Raw genomic sequence first — 22,505 nt, 5'->3', positions numbered from 1 at the left:
CTAGTTCCTTTAGAAGCATTTGATTGTGACGGGGATTCCAATTCTGTCGGTATACGGTGGGAGAAATGGAAAAGAGGATTAGAAATATACCTACAAGCAACAAATACAGAGAATCCTTCCAAGCAACGAGCTATTTTGCTACACGTAGGTGGTTTACCTCTACAGGAAATATTTCACAACATTCCTGGAGCACTCGTTTCAGAAACTGCCGAGAATAATGTTTATACAATCGCAATTGAAAAATTAGACAATTTTTTTTATAAAAAGCAAAATAGATATTTTGAAAGACACTTATTCAGATCTATAAAACAAGAACAAAATGAAAGCTTCGATAAATTCCTTGTAAGATTACGACAACAAAGTGCTAAGTGCAAGTTTTCTTCAGAAGAAGATCAGATAATAGATCAAATTATTGAAAAATGTGCGTCCCCCGATCTGAGAAAGAAGTTATTAACGTTAGGTGACTCAGTCCAACTAGGACAAATAATTTCAGAAGCAAATGCTTTTGAAAGCGTTGAAAGACAGCTAAACGAATTTAAAATACCTACAAGTATTAACAAAATTGATACAAATGGGCCCAAATTATTACCGCTTGCGTGCACCAGGTGTGGTAATTCAAATCATAAAGCCGATAGCCCAGAATGTCCAGCTAAGGACAAACCCTGCAAAAAATGCGGATATATTGGGCATTTCCAAGGACAATGCAGAACAAGGGCAAGTAAACGGAAAAGTAAACAAAATAATTACAAGCCCTACAAGAGAGCAAAAATCCAAGAAAAACCAAAATCAGAACGGAAATCTGACAGAAAAGACGATAACCCTTCTGAAGTCGACTACATATTCCACGTAGACGATGACTCAGTAGTATCATGCCAGGTTGGTGGAGTAAATGTAGAAGTTCTTATAGATTCCGGGAGCAAGCATAATATAATCAACGATGAGACTTGGTCGTATTTAAAGAAAAATAAAGTAGTAGTAATGAATCAAGTTAAATCACCCAAAAAGACCTTCATGGCTTATGGTTCAATGAAACCCCTCACAGTGTTGGGTGCTTTCGACGCGAACATTGCGGTAGGGACAAAGAATAAGACAGCTACATTCTATGTAGTAAAGCATGGAACAAGAAATTTACTAGGAAAAGACACAGCAGTTTCCCTTAATGTTCTTAAAATAGGTCTGGGTATAAACACAATACAGGAGAAAACGTTCCCTAAATTTAAAAATGTGGAATTAGATATAACGATTGATAGCTCAATTAAACCGGTAAGTCAACCCTACCGAAGAATTCCTATTCCTTTAGAAACTAAAGTAAATAAAAAACTTGACGAATTAGTTAAGCTAGATATAATTGAAGCTGTTAACGAACCTTCTGCTTGGGTCTCGCCAATGGTCCCTATAATGAAAAGCGATGGTGATATACGTATTTGCGTTGACATGCGCTGTGCTAACAAGGCTATTAAGCGTGAACAACATCCTTTGCCCACTATGGAACAATTACTACCAAAATTTCGTAAATCTAAAATATTTTCAAAATTAGACATAAAAAATGCATTTCACCAAATTGAAGTCAAAGAAGATTGTCGACACATCACTACATTCATTACATGTAAAGGGCTGTTTCGTTACAAGCGACTAATGTTCGGAATATCAAATGCACCTGAACATTTTCAAAAAATTTTAGAAAATATCCTTCTACCTTGTGATGGCGTCGTAAATTTTATTGACGATATTTTAGTATTTGGATGTGATGAATCGGAACATAATTCAAGACTTAAACAAGTACTTAATATTTTAAAAGAAAATAATGTGCTCTTAAATCATGAAAAGTGTATTTTCAATGCAAAGAAAATAGACTTTTTAGGAATTGAATTATCTTCCGAAGGGGTTAGGCCATTGGATAAATATATTCAAGTAATTGAATCATTTCGAGAACCCAAAACCATTGACGAAATCCAAAGTTTCTTAGGACTAGTAAATTTTGTTAATAAATGGATTCCAAATCTCTCCACTCTTACAGAACCTATTCGGTTAATTTTACGTGAAAAGCTTCACAAATCCGCTAATATCTCACATTATTGGAAAAATTCCCAACAACATGCTTTTCTAAAACTCAAGCAATGTTTGAAAAATATTCATACCCTCGGATTTTATGACCCCAATGACAAGACCCAACTTTTTGCCGATGCAAGTCCTGTAGGACTTGGAGCGGTATTGGTGCAATTTGATTTACACGGTCCTCGTATAATCGCATTTGCAAATAAGAGTCTTACTGACGTTGAGAAAAGATACTGTCAGACAGAAAAAGAGGCTTTGGCTTTGGTATGGGCAATCGAGCATTTTAAAATGTACCTATTTGGAAAACAGTTTGAGTTGGTCACCGATCATAAACCTCTTGAAGTTATCTTTAGTCCACGATCTAAACCTTGCGCCAGGATTGAGCGATGGGTGTTACGGCTACAAGCTTATGACTACAAGGTAATATATCGGCCAGGGAAAAGTAACATCGCGGATCCATTTTCTCGATTGTGCATAAACGCAAGCCCGAAACCCTTTGACGACGAGTATCATGTCAATCAAGTTGCACATTATGCGCGGCCTGTAGCAGTATCCCTAAAGGACTTGTCAGAAGCGGCAGCAACTGACACTGAAATAAAGTTAGTAAAGGAAGGTCTGCTAAATAATAAATGGGATAGTCAAATCAATAAATATAGAGCATTTGAAACTGAGCTGTGGCTACACGAAGATATTTTGTTAAGGGGAAATAAAATTGTAATACCGGAACAGTTACGTGTTCGAGTGCTAGAGGCAGCTCATGAGGGTCATCCTGGTATTGTGGCCATGAAATCTAGGTTGAGGACAAAAGTTTGGTGGCCGAAAATTGACAGAGATGCGGAATCCATGGTTAAAAATTGTAAAGGATGCACATTAGTTTCAGGTCCTAACCCGCCAGTTCCCATGAAGCGGCGGGAATTGCCCATTGAAGCATGGATTGATGTAGCAGTTGATTTCTTAGGTCCTCTTCCGAGTGGACACTATTTATTTGTTATTATTGACTATTTTAGTAGATACATGGAAATTAAACCAATGAAAACAATAACGTCAAAAGATACTATTAGTGTTTTAAGGGAAATATTTTCACGTTTAGGCAATCCTTTGAGTATCACATGTGACAACGGCAAGCAATTTGTCTCTGAAGCCTTCAAATCCTTCTGTCTTGAACAAGGTATTAGACTATTTCACACTGTCCCCTATTGGCCCCAACAAAATGGGGAAGTAGAGAGACAAAACAGAAGTATTCTTAAGAGATTAAAAATAAGTCAAATTCAAAAGTCAGACTGGAACAAAGATATATACGATTATCTTAGCATGTACAATAGTACTCCTCATAACACTACCGGTAAAACTCCTTCAGAACTTTTTCTAGGTAGAATCTTTAGAGACAAATTGCCATCGTTGATAAATATAGGGAATGAGATAGATATTTCAGAGACAAGAGATAGAGACAAAGAACGCAAAGAACATGGGAAGATGACTGAAGACAGGAAGAGGAAAGCAAAGGAATCAGATATAGTAACAGGAGAAAAGGTCTATGTCAAAAACTTATTAAAAGAAAACAAACTAACGCCTGAATTTGATCCAACACCACACACTGTTCTAAGGGCAAATGAAAATGAAGCAGATGTCAGAAACGATACTACTGGGAAAGAATATAGACGCAACATCGTACATTTGAAAAGAACTGAAGGTAAATGGGAAATTTGCAAAAATAATATCGAAGATAATGATCATGACGAAGATTTAGATGATTAAATATTTTTATGTTTAAACTATCATACCAAAATGCAAATGCCTTATATTTAATTTCTAATTTAGTTTTTATAATTAATTATGAATAATCATAAAAAAGGAAATGATGTGATGTTGTGATTGGTTAATAAAGTACCAAGGAGTGGGGAGTGTCGGCCATTACCGATATACGACGGTGCGGGCAGTCGCTTGTCACCTTTGGTGTGTATAATAATACTTATGGTGTTGTATTATTCTATGTCCTTACCAACAAGTAAAACAGTGGGACACCACAATTATAAATTATAGTATCGTTGAGTTAGTATCTCGTAACACAAGTCTCGAACTTACTTCGAGGCTAACTCAATCTGTGTAATTTGTCCCGTATATATTATATTTATATATATTTTAAATTCAGTTTTCAAGTGACTAATCTGTCAGTATATAAATTAATGGTCTGGCCGCGTCAGCGAGTCAATCCTCCATCAGTGATAAGTCTTAGATATAAAGTGATTTATGAAGTAAGCGCACGTTTTCAACATTATCGTTTTTTTAGGCTCCTTTGGAAATCAAGACCGCTCCGGAAATCGCGTACTGAATACATTAGTTATTATATCCTTTGATTTTTCTATGTTCACTGGAGAAAATAACAAGAAGAATTGGGGATTTTATGTTATATTATGTCCTTGAATAAACTTAAAATTATATCTGTTGTAAGTTGATAGATATAATCACATCATGTTTATGATTTTATTTGTTTGTTTATAAACAAAAAGGATATTACAATACAGTAACTAGAATTTAAAAAATGACGGACTTATCCCAATTGGCTTAATATGGATTATTTTAGATTTTTGATACATAATTATAGTCTGTTCCCGTGCCGTGTGGTTCCCGGCACCAATACAAAAAAAAATAGGACCACTCCATCTTTTTCCCATGGATGTCGTTAAAGGCGACTAAGGGATAGGCTTACAAACTTGGGATTCTTTTTTAGGTGATGGGCTAGCAACCTGTCTCTAGTTGCATCTCAATTCTATCGTTAAGCCAAATAGCTGAACGTGGCCATTCAGTATTTTCAAGACTGTTGGCTCTGTCTACCCCGCAAGGGAAATAGACGTGACCATGTGTATGTATGTACGTATGCATGCATACATAAAGTCACGTCTATATCCCTTGCGGGGTAGACAAAGCCAACAGTCTGAAAGAGAGATTTTTATATTTAGAAACTTGGCTTGTCTGATTTGTGATTCCATTTCATGGCCTATTTTGGACATCACCACAAACCTATGAAACCAGAGTGCACCGTCCCAGCCACAGAACACTGACGGCTCCCAACGAGCGTTCAGTGCTCTGTGCAAGTGACAGATTCTGCGATAACGCGGTGTAATTTGCAAACCTTATCTACTAATGAAAGCCTACAACCGTGGGCCAATATTACAGATGCAAATAGGTCAGTACAAAGGATTTTGGTAAGATGAAACGTGGGTATTATGTGTGGCTCGGCCATTTTGTTTCTCTGTTTTCATTACATACATTAAAAAAAAATCAAAATTTGTGTTCATTATTATAGGATACTACATATCGCTTAATAATTGTCAAACGTTTGGTTACACAACATTGGTTGACGTCAAATAAATTACTTAAAACTAAGTTTACTGCCGCTTCCAAGGCGTCATATGTACATATAATCACGTCCATATCCCTTGCGGGCTAGACAGAGCCAACAGTCTTGAAAAGACTGATAGGCCACGTTCAGCTGTTTAGCTTAATGATAGAATTGAGAGAATTGATTCAAATAGCGACCCTCCTGGCGGATGGTCAGGTCAATAATAACTTTAACCCGAGTTTAGGTACTTGTAGTGAGTTATAATTTCAGTCTTTTGATGACTGTCGGCTCTGTCTACTCCGCAGAGAATATAGACGTGATTATATGTTATGTCATGAGTTACAATTGTAGATGCGAAAGAAGTACGAGGGGATCGTGGCAAGTAGAAAGACATAGTCTCTGCCTACTCCTCCGAAAGGTATGATGTTTTATGACTTGGTATTTAAAAAAAACACGTAAAGAAAACTTGTGATAACCTTTTATTTTGCTTTGAAAATGTTTTGTTTGTTAAACATTTTGTCCTTTCTATATATAAGTTTATACAGAAAGCTATTGTTATTACAGAATAATAGACGCGAAGCAAGGAATGACTGGGCATACATTAATGTCGATCAAATGTCTTTCCCGCCCACTCGGCCATTCATGAAGCTATAAGCAACTTGGGGATTTTTTTTTGACAACGACGCAATTACATAATTAGACTAATTGATGAGCTTATATCTTTGACTAGCTGTGCCCGCGACTTCGTCCGCGTGGAATAGTTATTTTGGGCATCATTGAAGCCTTCAAGGATGAATAATTTTCCCTTTTTTTTCACATTTTCCATTATTTCTTCGCTCCTTATAGTTGCAGCGTGATGTTATATAGCCTAAAGCCTTTCTCGATAAATGGTCTACTCAACACAAAAATAATTTTTCAATTCGAACCGCGCGTTCAAACAAACAAACTCTTCAGCTTTATAATATTAGTATAGATGTATGTAAAAAATACTAAAAATCAGAAATAATATGGGAGCGTCTATATTTTAACTGAAATTATCTGTAAAAAAAATAATAAAACCTTCTAAACCCTTTTTTTTAAACTACCCCACCATCCCACGTTACAAAAACTTGAAAATATCCAAAATTAAATTTCCTACGCAGAAACAAGTAGAGCCTTCCCACGTCATAGAGTTATAAATCTTTTATAATGGAGCTCGGCGGAGCTCAAAATTAAGGGTAGGGTGGACGCAAGATAGCTTGTAACACGTCGAGACGTGACTTTAGCAAATCATATACCTATATACATACTAGCATATTATATACAATAATGGATGACAGCGTGCCGTGCCGTGTGGTTCACGGCACCAATAAAAAAAAAGAATGGGACTTGCCACGATCACTACACACTTCTTTTACTTCATCCACATAAGTGTCTCCATGAAAACTCGTCGGTTTCTGGTTTATAAAATGTATATATGTATATTACATTCTCACATTGGATCATGGTTGCACATCCTGTTACCTAAATGTGCAGATTTCATCACGATGTTCTCTCTCGCTGTCATACATACATACATACCTACATATAGTCACGTCTTTATCCCTTGCGTGGTAGACAGAGCCAACAGTCTTGAAAAGACTGAATGGCCACGTTCAGCTATTTGGCTAAATGATAGAATTGAGATTAAAATAGTGACAGGTTGCTAACCCATCGCCTAAAAAAGAGTCCCAAGTTTGTAAGCCGAACCCTTAGTCGCCTTTTACGATATCAATGGGAAAGAGATGGAGTGTCCTATTCCTTTTTGTATTGGTGCCGGGAACCACACGGCACAGTTTAGTTTAAACACTTTGTTATTATTGGAAATACAATTCAAATGTCCCTTATCTGAATTGCGGTTGTAAATGTGTAAACCACAATTAACATAAATGGTCAGTGTGTCAGTGTCACCTTTCCAAGGTCACCTTTCTCATCCCCGAGTGCTCCCTGTTGCACCCTCAGCTGTTTTATTCGAACCCGGGGTCCGATTGACCTTACAAAGGTCGGGGTTACTTCTGTCTCAAAGTTAAGGTCTGCGATGTTATTGTTTTATATACATACTAGCTTTAACCTGCTGCTTCGCTCTCGTGAATTTAGCGCTATGTACAAAATGCGAAGAATTTAACGCCACCTAAGTATAGAATACGACAAATTTTGCGCTGTCTACAAAAGAGTACATGTTTTTCGCAAATCCCACGGGAAGTTTAGTTTTTACCGGGATGAAAGGGTTCTCTATCTATTAGCATAAAATTTTGTGTCATAATTTTACATGGCCATACCTTTGTTTAGCCTAATAATACATACATACATACATACATAAAATCACGCCTCTTTCCCGGAGGGGTAGGCAGAGACTACCTCTTTCCACTTGCCACGATCTCTGCATACTTCTTTCGCTTCGTCCACATTCATAACTCTCTTCATACAAGCTCGGCGGTTTCGGGTACTTTTGACCTGACCCTTTACCAGGACGTCCTTAATTTGATCAAGATACGTTCGTCTAGGTCTTCCCACTCCGACCTTTCCCTCCACACTCTCCTTGTATATCTGCTTAGTCAACCTGCTTTCATTCATCCTCTCCACATGACCGAACCATCTTAACATACCCTTTTCTATTCCTGTAACTACATCTTCTTTCACATCACAACATTCCCTTATCACGCTGTTCCTTATCCTGTCACTCAATTTCACACCCATCATACTCCTTAACGCTCTCATTTCCACTGCATTTATTCTGCTTTCATGCTTCTTTTGCCATACCCAACTTTCACTCCCATACATTAATGTCGGGACCAACACGCCCCTGTGCACAGCCAGTCGAGCCTTTTTGGATAGTTTCTGACTGCTCATAAAGGCATGCAAAGCTCCATTCACCATGTTCCCCGCGTTCACTCTCCTTTCAATATCACTATCATACTTGCCATCTGATGTAAACTTTGATCCTAGATATACAAACTCTTTCACTTGCTCCACTTTTTCTCCTCCAATCAAAATATTACATGCTGTCATTTCTTTCTCCATTTCAAAAACCAGTGTTTTAGTTTTACTTACGTTCACTTTCATTCCTTTCTCTTTTAAAGCTTCATGCATGCATTCAATTGTTACGCATAATATTATTTGGCATAACTTTTTAGGCATATTTCTTTAAGCATACCTACTATTAGCATAACCTAACCTAACCTAAGAAGTACTCGCCTTATAGCGCATTACACTACATCTGCTCCGCGCAGTAAATAAATTAGTCTAAACTATATTTATGCCTCTTAAAATAGTATGCCAAAACAAATTATGCCAAAAACTATTATGTCAAAAAATAGTATTCGTAACTCGTTATGCCAAACTAAAATAGGACAAAAAAATTAGTCGAATGAAGGGATCCCGGATGAAAGGTACCCTGTGTCCTTGTCCAGACTCTTAATTATATATACCTACGTGATATTTCAAGAAGATAAATTCAAAAGTTAACCCGTAATGAGGTAACAAACAAATAAATAAATAAAGTTACTTCCGCATTCATAATATTGATGGGGATTCAAATTCAACCCACAATAGGTGGACTTAATGTAATAAGGATTTCTTTCCAGTCATTCTTACCAGTAAAATTATATTTTTACTAGTCATGTAATCACAACACGCCCTTTAAATATGTATATACAAAAATGTAATATAATCTTTTTTTTTTTATTGTAAATGGCTATAATTTTTGAAATTTACTATTTTCTGCCAAAAGTAAGTAAGTAAATGTTTTATTGTTCACTAAAGAAGTACATTACAAATATAAGACAGTAGTACAGTACAAAGGCTAATACTACTAATATTATAAATGCGAAAGTTTGTGAGTATGTCGGGATGTTTGTTACTCTTTCACGCAAAAACAACTGAACCGATGAAATTTTTTATGTAGGTAGCTAAAGACCCAGAATAATATATAGGCTACCTACTTTTTATTCCGGAGTTCCCGCGGGATTTATTCCACGCGGCCGAAGTCACGGGCGGCCTCTAGTAATTTACAATTATAAGAGCAAGGTATTATGATGACTTAAATCTAATTGTGTTTGTCATGGTAATTCACGGCGTAGGTAATTATGTTTTCCTCGAAGCAAAATTTCGAGCCTCAAGTATGCGGAACAGCATCAGAAGCCAAATTGAAATGGTGACAGTGCTGATGACTTTTTGACTAATGTTCATCTTAACATGAATTAGAGAGAAGAGTGTGTATACATTTTTGAGTAGAGCGCGAGCAAGTTAGTTTACGGTTTTTTTTATTCCAGTCGCAAGAAATTTTGTGTTTCACTTTAGAAGATGGTCTCTTAAGATTGAAGCTAATATTACATAATGGTCTCGTCTATGCCCTTGCGGGATAGACAGAGCCAATAGTCTTAAAAATACTGATAGGCCACGTTCAGATATTTGGCTAGATGATAGAATTGAGATTCATATAGTGACAGGTTTTCTAGCACATCGCTTAAAAATAATCCCAAGTTTATGAGAAAGAGAAAACCGGAAAAGAGAAGTGCCGGGAACCACACGGCATTTTGATGATTTGCGTAGACGCTGCCAATTCATTTAATAGTGGAGCGCCTGGACAGTAAAAAAAATTTTGATAAGCTTCTCTTTCTTATTATATTTGTAAGAAAGAGACGTCAGATCTGTTTTAAATTCTTTCCGACATAATTTTATCAATAATAAATTAAACGAATGACTTTAAAAATTTAACTCGGCTCTACTAACTTTACATAATTCACGACGCCACTCTATTTTATTATCACACAAAAAATAAATTATAGTCACACACCATTACATGATTAATGGACAACCCCTTAGGAAATATTACATGCCCTATGACCCCTAATGCGTAATTCAATGTAAGTTATCCTGGAGTTTTGTATACAAAGCCCAGTTTGGACCATGACAAAGTACAGTCAACTATGTAGATCGCGCAAATTGAAGTAGTCCTATGTGCTCTCTATAGATATAGCTACTCTGAATTTACACAGTTCGTAGCCAGTAGCCGTGTAAGCGCTACGACGGACGGTCGCGTAGCACATAGCTTCGTAGCGCCGCTACGAGTCTTTACGAACTTCGCGGAGTGTGCTAATTCTATGTGAATATTTCTCAAAAGTTGTTTTTGTTAATTTGGTGTCAAAAAATGTTTAAATAAAAGTTTAATGATTACATTTCGTGCTCAGTAACTTTTTGTTATTGAAGAAGAAGTTTTAAAAAGGACAAAATTTTAAAGATTTTTAAAGATCACTTTGCATAAATAATCCAAATTCAGTTCCACCAAATTTTAACCTCGAGAAATCAAAATCATTAACTTTGCAATATCACAGACATTTCAACCGAATTTCACACCAACAAAATCACAAAAGCTTTCCCGCCAATAATGTTAAAAAACTAAAAAAAAAACGAAAAAAAAAAACAAAATGGCGGAATCCTTTCTCCGTGGCAACGAAAGCGTCGACCAATTCTACCAGCGATGCACAAACCTCAGCTACTTCGACTGCAGCGAGGAAGAGATGCTGTGGTGGATGATGGGTCCCAGGAGACTTCCACTACAAGAGATAGTACCAATATCTGTGGTCCTGCTTGTGATATTCATGACCGGGGCGGCGGGGAACATCGCCGTCTGCGTGGTAATAGTGAGGCAGCCAACGATGCATACGGCCACTAACTATTACCTCTTCAGTTTGGCGCTGAGCGACCTTCTCCTGTTGTTGTTCGGTAATTCATTCGTATAGGCTCGTCTATATCCCTTGCGGGGTAGATAGAGCCAACGTCTTGAAGAGACTGATTGGCCACGTTCAGCTGTTTGGCTTTATGATAGCTTTATACTTATATAATTATGACCTATCCTATATGTATGAAAAATTTCAAAAGTTTTAACATTTGCAATTGTTTTGTCATGATAGACGGACAAATAAATAAACACTTTCACATTTTCAGTAATAAAAACATGAAAATGCTAATTTCATTCCCAACTAATTTTATAAATGCGAAAGTAAGTTTGTTTTGAGTTGTCCAATGATGAAACTTGGTACAAATAAAGTCTACTAGCTTTCGCCCGCAGCTTCGCTTGCGTGAATTCAGCCATCTGCAAAAAAGCGACGAATTAAACGCCACCAACAAAAAGCGTAGAATTTAGCGCCACCTACCGAATACAGGATTTTTGCCAATTCCAATGGGAACTACAGTTTCTACCGGGGTGAAAAGTCCTATGCCCTCCTCCAGACTCTTTAAATATTAATACGCAAAATTTCAAGAAGATTGGTTTACTAGATAACGCGTGAAGAAACAACTATTTTTTTAAGAGAAACTCCTATTGAACAAGAAATACATACATACATATGGTCACGTCTATATCCCTTGCGGGGTAGACAGAGCCAACTTGAAAAGACTGAATGGCCACGTTCAGCTATTTGGCTTAATGATAGACTTGAGATTCAAATAGTGACAGGTTGCTAGCCCATCGCCTAAAAGATGAATCCCAAGTTTATAAGCCTATCCCTTAGTCGCCTTTTACGACATCCATGGGAAAGGGATGGAGTGGTCCCATTCTTTTATTATTGGTGCCAGGAACCACACGGCAACAAGAAATACGTTCATTTTATTGTAAAAGGGGCGGAGATGCGTACGAAAACTAGTTTAGCTAACGAATCTCTCAAGACACTGATAAGTCTTTTACACCCCACACTAATCTAAATTGAATGAGGTTCATTTCTATAGGTACCTTCTATTCCAATTGACGAGCGCCCCGATCGAATGAAAGCAAAAAGCTCGTTATAACTTTCGCCAAACAATTTAGCTTAAATTTGCAAGGAAAGTGTGGTGTATTTGTTTTTGTAGTGCGAAAGTTTTTTCTAGTACTTTCCAAGTCCATCAAAGGGGGTGAGCGCCGAAGAGCTCTGCCACAGAATTCATACAAACATACATATATATAAAGGATAGGCTTATAAAATTGCGATCCTTTTTTTACGCGATGAGCTAGCGACCTGTCACTATTTGGATCTCAATTCCATCATTAAGCCGAGCAGCTGAACGTGGCCATTCATTCTTTTCGGGACTATTGGCTCTGTCTACCCCGCAGGGATATAGACATGACTATATGTATGTATGTATGTATACATATATATAATCATGTCTATATCCCTTGCGGGGTAGACAGAGCGAACAGTCTTGAAAAGACTGATAGGCCACATTGAGCATTACAGAATTCATAATGGTATAGATATGTACTTTTAGGAGATATTTCGCCAGGATAGGTTAGTTGTTTATGCCTGGGGAACCGCGCGACAGATGATTTAGAGTCGGAGGTTAGAATAACAAAAAAAAAAAATTCACATTCAAAATTTTGTATTCATTATTATAGGATACTTCATATCGCTTAATAATTGTCAAAACGTTTGGTTTCACAACATTGGTTGACGTCAAATAATTTAATAGCATAGATTTATTTTCAAAATTGTATACAAGGTATCACTTATTGACGTCACGTGAATTAATTCTAATTACTTACTACGAAGAAGCGGCGGAACAAATAACACTGCAGGCAGCAGTTAATAAATAAATAAAAAAACAAAATAAAATATATTTTAGCCAGTTCGTGTGCAAAGCAGTTGTTGGGAAGTCCTTTTTAGTAAAAATATATCTGTGCCAGGAGGTTCCACACTTTCATAACAGTCGTTCATTTTAAATTAATAAAATCACTTTTTAATAATTGGTGTCTTTAATTTTGCCATTTTTTAGGTACATATCATTGTTTATTACAGACATAAATAAGTATGTTACTTAATGTATGTATTTAATTTATATTACATAGTAAATCATCAAAAGCCAAATGACTGCATGAGGTTATACAGGTGTACAATCTCACTCATTCAATTTGGCTTTTGATTTACAAAAGTAAGTACATTTAAGCTACAATCTGTGGTAATTTTAATATCGCGATTTGGGATACTTACTCGTTGTTATTAGACGTCACCACATTATCAAACATTTAAAACAGAATTGCATTAAAAAAGTGCCGTGTGGTTCCCGTCATTGCCGTGTGGTTCCCGGCACCAAAAGTGCCGTGTGGTTCCCGGCACCAAAACAAAAAGAATAGGAACACTCCATCTCTTTCCCATGGATGTCGTAAAAAGCGACTAAGGGATAGGCTTATAAAATTGCGATCCTTTTTTTAGGCGATGGGCTAACAACCTGTCACTATTTGGATCTCAATTCCATCATCAAGCCGAGCAGCTGAACGTGGTCATTCAGTCTTTTCGGGACTGTTGGCTCTGTCTACCCCGTAAGGGATATAGACGTGACTATATGTATGTATGTTGCATTAAAAAACTCCAATGTGTGTGCAGCCGTAAAAGTTACAATTCAATCAGTTATAAAACAAAATAGATGGAGCGCTTTGAACCTGACGCGACATTAGGTACGTCCAACGACCCTTTTTACATACATGTATCACGTTTTTATATTACGTTGCGCCGCCGTGCGGTTCCCGGCGTCGCACAGAGGAGTATTTTTGCTCTAAAACCGGTCAAAAGTCGAATTTCGAAACTAACGCAAAGTACCCTCCAACCACTTTTTTTATAAACTTTATTAACCAACGCGTAAGGTACAACCCAAAAAATTATTAATACGTGACAAGGTGATTTGTGATTATTTTTGGTGGTGTACAACAAAAAATTGTTTTATACATGGAAGAGGAAGGTTTGTTCTGAATTTTGCATGTATTATTTTTATATTATAAAACGGATTTAACAGGTCTATTGAGTGTTATTTCAGACATGTTATAAATAGCCTTTTTTTTACTTAGAAATAAGTTCATAGGCATTTTTGTTTATGTGTCAAGCTCTGTCAAGCAAAACTTTTATATACATGTGAAAGTATGGACTCCTATCTATCATATTTCGTTGAAACTAGTTCCACCTTTTTCCTCCCTTTTGGAAAAAAAAATAATAAAATCACTTCAGGTCAAATGTTGAATTTTTTGGAAGTTAACAATTTCTTAGTTTTTTTCTTTTTTGTTTTAGAAAATGTTAAGAAATTTACGAGGCGGGAACTATTTGACATGATGCAACAATTTTCTGTAACGAAAGTTGATGACCAGTTGGCTTTATTGAGCAGAAAGCTTGTGGAGATTACTGGCTGCCCGGTTGACGAAGAAAATAGTTTAACCAGATCTCTTAAGCATTATAAAACCAAATTTAAGGCTAAATGGGTTGCTGCAAGCTACATTTAAGACCGCTTTATGAAAAAAAATGAGCAATGGCTGGCTGGCACAATTTCATTACCGGTTTGGAAAAGTCAAAAAATCGGTAGACCCGTCTAAGAATTTATTGATCTTAGTGATCGGAGCAAGCGGCGGAAAACAAAAGAATTACGAGAGCAAGTTCTTGCGGAACAATTAGTGTTTGCGGCCAGTGTGACATTTTGCATCGATTGCTTTTAAGTTCGGACCCATTCTTGAGCAGCAATAGGAAAAGACCCCAAAAAAAAGTAAATCTTTTTCTAAAAGTGCTTTGGAATTATTAATTTCAGACGAACCTTCCAAGTCCTTTGACACTAGTCTTGAAGAAAATAATGATTCCGATGACGAAACTGATAGTGAATCTGATTAGTACAATTATAAATTGTGAAAATTATTTAATTTTTGGCTCGACTGGCTGTGCACAGGGGCGTGTTGGTCCCGACATTAATGTATGGGAGTGAAAGTTGGGTATGGCAAAAGAAGCATGAAAGCAGAATAAATGCAGTGGAAATGAGAGCGTTAAGGAGTATGATGGGTGTGAAATTGAGTGACAGGATAAGGAACAGCGTGATAAGGGAATGTTGTGATGTGAAAGAAGATGTAGTTACAGGAATAAAAAACGGTATGTTAAGATGGTTCGGTCATGTGGAGAGGATGAATGAAAGCAGGTTGACTAAGCAGATATACAAGGAGAGTGTGGAGGGAAAGGTCGGAGTGGGAAGACCTAGACGAACGTATCTTGATCAAATTAAGGACGTCCTGGTAAAGGGTCAGGTCAAAAGTACCCGAAACCGCCGAGCTTGTATGAAGAGAGTTATGAATGTGGACGAAGCGAAAGAAGTATGCAGAGATCGTGGCAAGTGGAAAGAGGTAGTCTCTGCCTACCCCTCCGGGAAAGAGGCGTGATTTTATGTATGTATGTATGTATGTATGTATTTAATTTTTATTTGTAATCTTATATGGAAAAAAATATTTTTTGATTGATAATACAAAAACTTTATATAATATGGCTTTATATTCAACGATTATATATTTTTTCAATGATATTATGTAATTTCCACTTCACTAGAAACATCAAATAATTTTGTCCGAGTTTTTGATACAAATACTCCTATGTGCGCCGGTACAAAAAAGAATAGGACCATTTCATCTCTTCATCGTTCATTCATTCATCTTGGATGTCGTAAAAGGCGACTAAGGGATAGGCTTACAAACTCGGGATTCTTTTTTAGGCGATGAGCTAGCAATCTGTCACTATTTGAATCTCAATTCTATCATTAAGCCTTTTAGGCTTAATGATAGAATTGAACCACAAAGTAATCTTATTCGGATAATCTTTAGTTCATATTTCCGCGGGGCTTACAGGAATTCTTCTTAGTGTCATTCCTCAAGAAACATGGTTCATAAAACATACATACATAAAATCACGCCTTTTTCCCGGAGGGGTGGGCAGAGACTACATCTTTCCACTTGCCACGATCTCTGCATACTTCCTTCGCTTCATCCACGTTCATAACTCTCTTCATGCAAGCTCGGCGGTTTCGGCTTACTCGACTCGACTTACTCTTGACCTGACCCTTTACCAGGACGTCCTTAATTTGATCAAGATACGTTCGTCTAGATAATATTACATCTTTATACATTGCGGCATAAACAGAGTCGACAGTCTCGTAAAGACTGAAAGGCAACGTTCAGCTGTATGGCTTGATAATTGAATTGAGATTCAGATAGTACCTAATATGCTAGCTTATATATATAAGAAAAATATCAAGTTTAGTAAATTTCATACATACATACATATGATCACGTCTATATCCCTAGCGGGGTAGACAGAGCCACCAGTCTTGAAAAGACTGATAGACCACGCTCAGCTGTTTCGCTAAGTGATAGAATTAAGATTCAAATAGTGACAGGTTGCTAGCCCATTACCTAAAAGAACAATCCCAAGCTTATAAGCCTATCCCTTAGTCGCCTTTTACGACATCCATGGGAAAGAGATTGAGTGGTCCTATTCTTTTTTTGTATTGGTGCCGGGAACCACACGGCAAATGGAGAGTTAATATAGAAGAGAAATAAACAGTTAAGCATGATTTTAATAAGTACTAACCGACTTGTAATTTGTATGTATATTATTAGATTTTTTAACCCTACACCGCACGTTCCAATTTCAAAGGCTGCGAAGACTCTAGAGGGGGGAACTGATTTACATATAAAATGTTTTATATTCACCGCGTATGTAATTAAAGAGTGCACAGATGAGCGCGCATTCATAATCGCGACAAAAAGCACTTATACACTTTTAAGACGATGGTTTAAGAAAAGTTTAATTTGAATTAATTATGAAAAGACGACGTATCTGTTTTATTTTTATTTTTTTTTATTTTCAATTCGATCACTATGCCACACAGCTGAACGTGGCCTTTATGTCTTTTCAAAACTGTTGGCTCTGTCTACCCCGCACGGGATACAGACATGACTATATGTATGTAAATATGTATGTTATTTATTTTTATGGTCACAGGAAAACGATCAGTACTTCTTACTTTTGTTAATTCTTGATTCGAACTTCTTTTTTCTCTTGTTTTTTTTTTATTTCTTACATTTTAAATTCTTAATTTGAATTTATAAAAGACATGTTAAGGTATACACATCTGTTTGCATTTTAATTTATGCAACGCTGACACAGGGAACCTATTTAACTTCGTCTCTTAGAACATTCGGCGGTTATATTGAAATCGGTCGCGCTGCCATACCAGAATACTAAATGTCATCGACTTTTATTGAAAACTAGACATAAACAATACAAGAAGGTTACAAGGTGTTGGCTGCATACCTCCTTTCTTAAAATCGGTTGCAGAATAATTACTTGGGTATTATTAAAAAGAAATTGTTTGCCTTTTTTAATTATCAGATACACAATTTTAAAGAAGCGATTTTTTACAATTGATTGTGTATCACATAACATAACATAAAATCACGTCTATATCCACCGCGGGGTAGACAGAGCCAACTCGTTGAGATTGTTGACTCTGCCTTCCCCGCAGGGGATATAGACGTGATTATACGTTATGTTATAGTGGACTATAGATATCATAAACATCATACTGTGAAAGAAATTGTGTCAATAATACAAAGAGCCATAAAATTGTACGTTAAGGCGTTCTCAGCGGGATATAAAACCAATTTGAAATAATTAACATCTGTACATACATACATATGGTCACGTCTATATCCCTTGCGGGGTAGACAGAGTTAACAGTCTTGAAAAGACTGAATGGCCACGTTCAGCTATTTGGCTTAATGATAGAATTAAGATTCAAATAGTGACAGATTGCTAGCCCATCGCCTAAAGAAGAATCCTAAGTTTGTAAGCCTATCCCTTAGTCGCCTTTTACGACATCCATGGCAAAGAGATGGAGTGGTCCTATTCTTTTTTTCATTGGTGCCGGGAACCACACAGCACACACAATATATACATTATAAATAGAATATAGAATAGAATATTTTTTTTAATAATACATATATAAACATAAAATATCAAAGTACCGGAAATCACACGGCTTTTAATTATGTATTTATTCATTCAAACTAACAGCTATAAAGTTGGAGCGATGAAATATATTTATTAGTTAGAATTCAAAAGCTGTTTTCCAAAATGTCCGCGTTGCCAGCAATAGATCAAAGTGAGCTTAGTTCCGGCCACTGAGTCTTTGAGCTTTTGGACCAAGCTTGGTCAGGTGTAAGCTTTGCTTTGTTTCCAATTGTCATCAGCTTTGATTTCTTGGGAAGTTAAATGTAAACGTGAGTTATTTGCGGGAACAAAAGATTTTAATATTTTATGAGATACAATGAATAGGCAGAATACTTTTTATCGCATATCTATACTAATATTATAAAGCTGAAGAGTTTGTTTGTTTGTTTGTTTGTTTGTTTGAACGCGCTAATCTCAGGAACTACTGGTTCGAATTGAAAAATTCTTTTTGCGTTGAATAGATAATTTATCGAGGAAGGCTTTAGGCTATTTAACATCACACTGCAACTATTAGGAGCGGAGAAATAATGAATAATGTGAAAAAATCGGGGTAAATTATTCATCCTTGAGGGCTTCAATGATGCCCAAAATAACAATTCCACGCGGATGAAGTCGCGGGCACAGCTAGTTAATAATAAAATTGTGAAAGTTTGTTTGTCCATCATACACGTACCACTGAACTGTACTCGATCAAATTTTGTATACATATCTATTAGTGAAAGAGTTTACTAGTCTCGCGTACGGACTCGCGGGCGAAAGCTAGTCAGCTATATGTCTAACTTTTTTAATAAAAGTAACCGATTGGTTTATTGGAAATTCAATTGAAAGTTTATGGACAAAGCCAATAGTTGTGTTAGTGACAGCAGGAAGCCTTAGTCTGATAAGTAAAGAATATCCAGTTATTTTTGTAAACATTGCAGTATTTTAGATTTTTAAAATACACACAGATATACAGATTACGTGAAAAAAAATTTGAAGGCAACATTTAGTTATTATGAATTTGAGGTTCTATTAAAATTTTCTAATCCATAAAAAATATAAAAAATTCATATAATCTGAACAGTGTATTCTCTCGTCCACATTCTAAGTATGGATAGTTGTGAAGTTGACGTTGTCGAAGAAAATGCTGCAGTGCAGTTTGTTACCGCTTCTTCTGCACTGACGCTTTGGAAGCGTCTTCATATGTGTACAAGTCTCTATACAAAATGTATACCGCAACTTAAGTTAGGTAGTCCCGAAAATTAAGTTAGGAAAACTTCAAATACTTTCAAGAGACTTTCCACTTAGACCTTTAGCTTTTTAAAATGAATTGATGAATAATTTATTACTTAAATTATATTTTTCAAACATTTTTTCTTTATATATTTCACGTCTTTATCCTTTATGCGGTAGAAAGTACTTAACAGTCTCGAAAAGACTGAAAGGCCACGTTCAGATGGATGGCTTATACATACAAAATGATAGGATTGAGTATAAAAAATAGTACAAGTTGCTAGCCAATCTGTAGAATCATACATACATATGGTCACGTCTATATCCCATGCCGGGTAGACAAAGCCAACAGTCTTGAAAAGACTGAATGGCCATGTTCAGCTATTTGGCTTAATGATAGAAATTGAGATTCAAACAGCGACACGTTGTGAGCCCATCACCTAAAAAGGAATCCCAAGTTTGTAAGCATATTTTGCGACGGCCTCTGTGGCGCAGCGGTAATACGCTTGTCTTTGACATCGGAGGTCCCGGGTTCATCCCGGCCAGGGCATGATAAGAAAAGAACTTTTTTTAATTGGCCTGGGTCTTGGATGTTTATCTATATTAAGTATTTATTATAAAATATAGTATCGTTGAGTTAGTATCTCGTAACACAAGTCTCAAAGAACTTACTTCGTGGCTAACTTGATCAGTGTAATTTGTCCCGTATATATATTTATATCCCTTAGTTTATCTGAAGAATCCCAACCGTATTATAAGCCTGATGAATATCAAAACTTTTAAATTAATTTCATTGTTTTTTTACAGGTCTCCCTAACGATTTGTCGGTGTACTGGCATCAATACCCCTACAGCCTCGGAATCGTGTTCTGCAAACTCAGGGCGCTCATATCTGAAGCGTGAGTAATGTATATTTTATCAATAAACCTTTAAGTGCCGTGTGGTTCCCGGCACCAATACAAAAAAGAATAGGACCACTTCATCTCTTTCCTATGGATGTCGTTAAAGGCGACTGAGGGATGGGCTTACAAACTTGGGATTCTTTTTTAGGCGATGGGCTAGCAACCTGTCAATATTTGAATCTCAGTTCTATCACTACGCCAAACAGCTGAACGTTGCCTATCAGGATTTTACTGAAGACTGAAGTCTTGTGGCTCTGTCTACCCCGCTAGGGATATAGACGTGATTATACGTATGTATGTATGAGCCCGAACATACTTAAACACATAAAGGTAATTCTGAGAAACTTCGCCGTTTTATCAGTCAGGCAGAATCGCACCTGTAGGTAAGTAAATATTGAAATTATTCACCTTTGTGAAAAATATACGATTGATTTGGCGAGTGTCTAAAAAGCGAATAATGATGTCTCGCGGAAAATATAAATATGGAAATCGGTTCATTACCACCGAATGCGAGAATTGCCCCTTTTTTTTGCTCATTTTAAAGGGCTTAAATGGTGTTGTATAAAAAATGTAAGGTATTCTAGTTGAACTAGTGCCGTGTGGTTACCGGCATTAATAAAAAAAAAAAGAATAGGACCACTACGTTTTATTCCCATGGATGTGGTAAAAGGCGACTAAGGGATAGGCTTATAAACTTGGGATTCTTCTTTTAGGCGATGGGCTAGCAACCCGTCACTATTTGAATCTCAATTCTATCATTAAGCCAAACAGCTGAACGTGGCCTATCAGTCTTTTCAAGACTGTTGGCTCTGTCTACCCCGTAAGGGATAAAGACCTGATCATATGTATGTATGTTTATCAGCATCATTGTATTTCGATATGCACCGATAAAATGACAATTGCATGCAATGCGCCAGGCGCGATATTGCGTCCAGATGCATAACAGTTCATAGAAATGTCGAAAACACTGCGACTGCGCACAAAACGTGACATAATCATAAAAGTATTACGTTACATCGTCGTACGCAACAATACTACAATATTATCACGTCATTATGCCGTGCGGTTCCCGGCACCAATACAAAAAAGAATAGGACCATTCCAACTTTTCCCCATGGATGTCGTAAAAGGCGATTAAGGGATAAGCTTACAAACTTGGGATTCTTATTTTAGGCGTCACTATTTGAATTTCAATTTAAACATCGAGCCAAACAGATGAAAGTGACCTTTCAGTCTTATCAAGACTGTTAGCTCTGTCTATCTAAATCAAAAAGATTTCACGGATTGGGGCATAACTACAGCCTCCGACTCAACATCGTGGCGTTCTTCTTCTGATGACTCACTCTTTTGATAACTGTTGGCTCTGTCTACCCCGTAGGGCATATAGACGTGATTATATGTTATGTTATGCTATAGGAGAATTATCCCAAAAACTTAAAAAAACATACAATTTTTAAAATAAAAAAAGTATCGATGAAACGTCGGATTGTGTTTTGGATTTAGGCGATTTTAGAAGAAGGTTCAATAAATCTTGTGTCTGAATTCCAAAGACACCAAGCCTTTATCTGATTCAGAATGCAGGCAACCATCTTGGTATACGCCATAGCAACGGTTGCCATGGTTTTGTTTTGTTAGAAAAATGTTAGAGATATACCTAATTTTTATTGTCAAATATTCTTGATTTTATGTTTAATACTATACTATAGGTACCGTGTGGTTCCCGGCACCAATACAATAAAGAATAGGACCACTCCATTTCTTTCCCATGGATGTCGTAAAAGGCGACTAAGGGATAGGCTTACAAACTTGGGATTCTTTTTTAGGCAATGGGCTAGCAACCTGTCACTATTTGAATCTCAATTCTATCATTAAGCCAAATAGCCGAACGTGGCCATTCAGTCTTTTCAAGACTGGTGGCTCTGTCTACCCCGCAAGGGATATAGACGTGAACATATGTATGTACAATAATATATCTAGTAATTTTAAACTGATTATTTCTTCTCTTTTCTCCTTCCATCTTCTGTGGGAATAACTAACTTTGTAACTATTCTTCCTACACAAAATATCCCTCTAAAAAGTCACAATATTTGGTTTGAAAGGTCTTTAAATAGGGATTGCAGCTTTGAAATTGTAATACGATATTAATTAAGTTCAGACGCCCTGCTGGGAGCTTTTGAAAGCTCGGTCTCATCATTCCGCT

The 22,505-nt window shown here is 36.6% G+C and overlaps 2 protein-coding genes across 2 annotated transcripts in view; one reads left to right on the top strand and one right to left on the bottom strand.

Moving 5' to 3' along the window:
• The window catches only part of LOC106140036 (phospholipid-transporting ATPase ABCA1), a 262,166-nt gene that overhangs the window by 132,507 nt on the left and 107,154 nt on the right, over nt 1–22,505 (bottom strand). The window lies entirely within an intron of this gene.
• Nucleotides 10,840–22,505, top strand: part of LOC132903069 (neuropeptides capa receptor-like) — a 54,943-nt gene continuing 43,277 nt past the window's right edge. Inside the window, exons 1-2 of the mRNA XM_060950386.1 lie at nt 10,840–11,137; nt 20,212–20,302. Coding sequence (XP_060806369.1) covers nt 10,840–11,137; nt 20,212–20,302 — 389 coding nt within the window. The remainder of the gene's footprint in view (nt 11,138–20,211; nt 20,303–22,505) is intronic.

The sequence above is a fragment of the Amyelois transitella genome, chromosome 21 (assembly GCF_032362555.1).
Source record: "Amyelois transitella isolate CPQ chromosome 21, ilAmyTran1.1, whole genome shotgun sequence".
Taxonomy (NCBI): domain Eukaryota; kingdom Metazoa; phylum Arthropoda; class Insecta; order Lepidoptera; family Pyralidae; genus Amyelois; species Amyelois transitella.
This window is presented reverse-complemented; position numbering and strand designations above follow the sequence as displayed.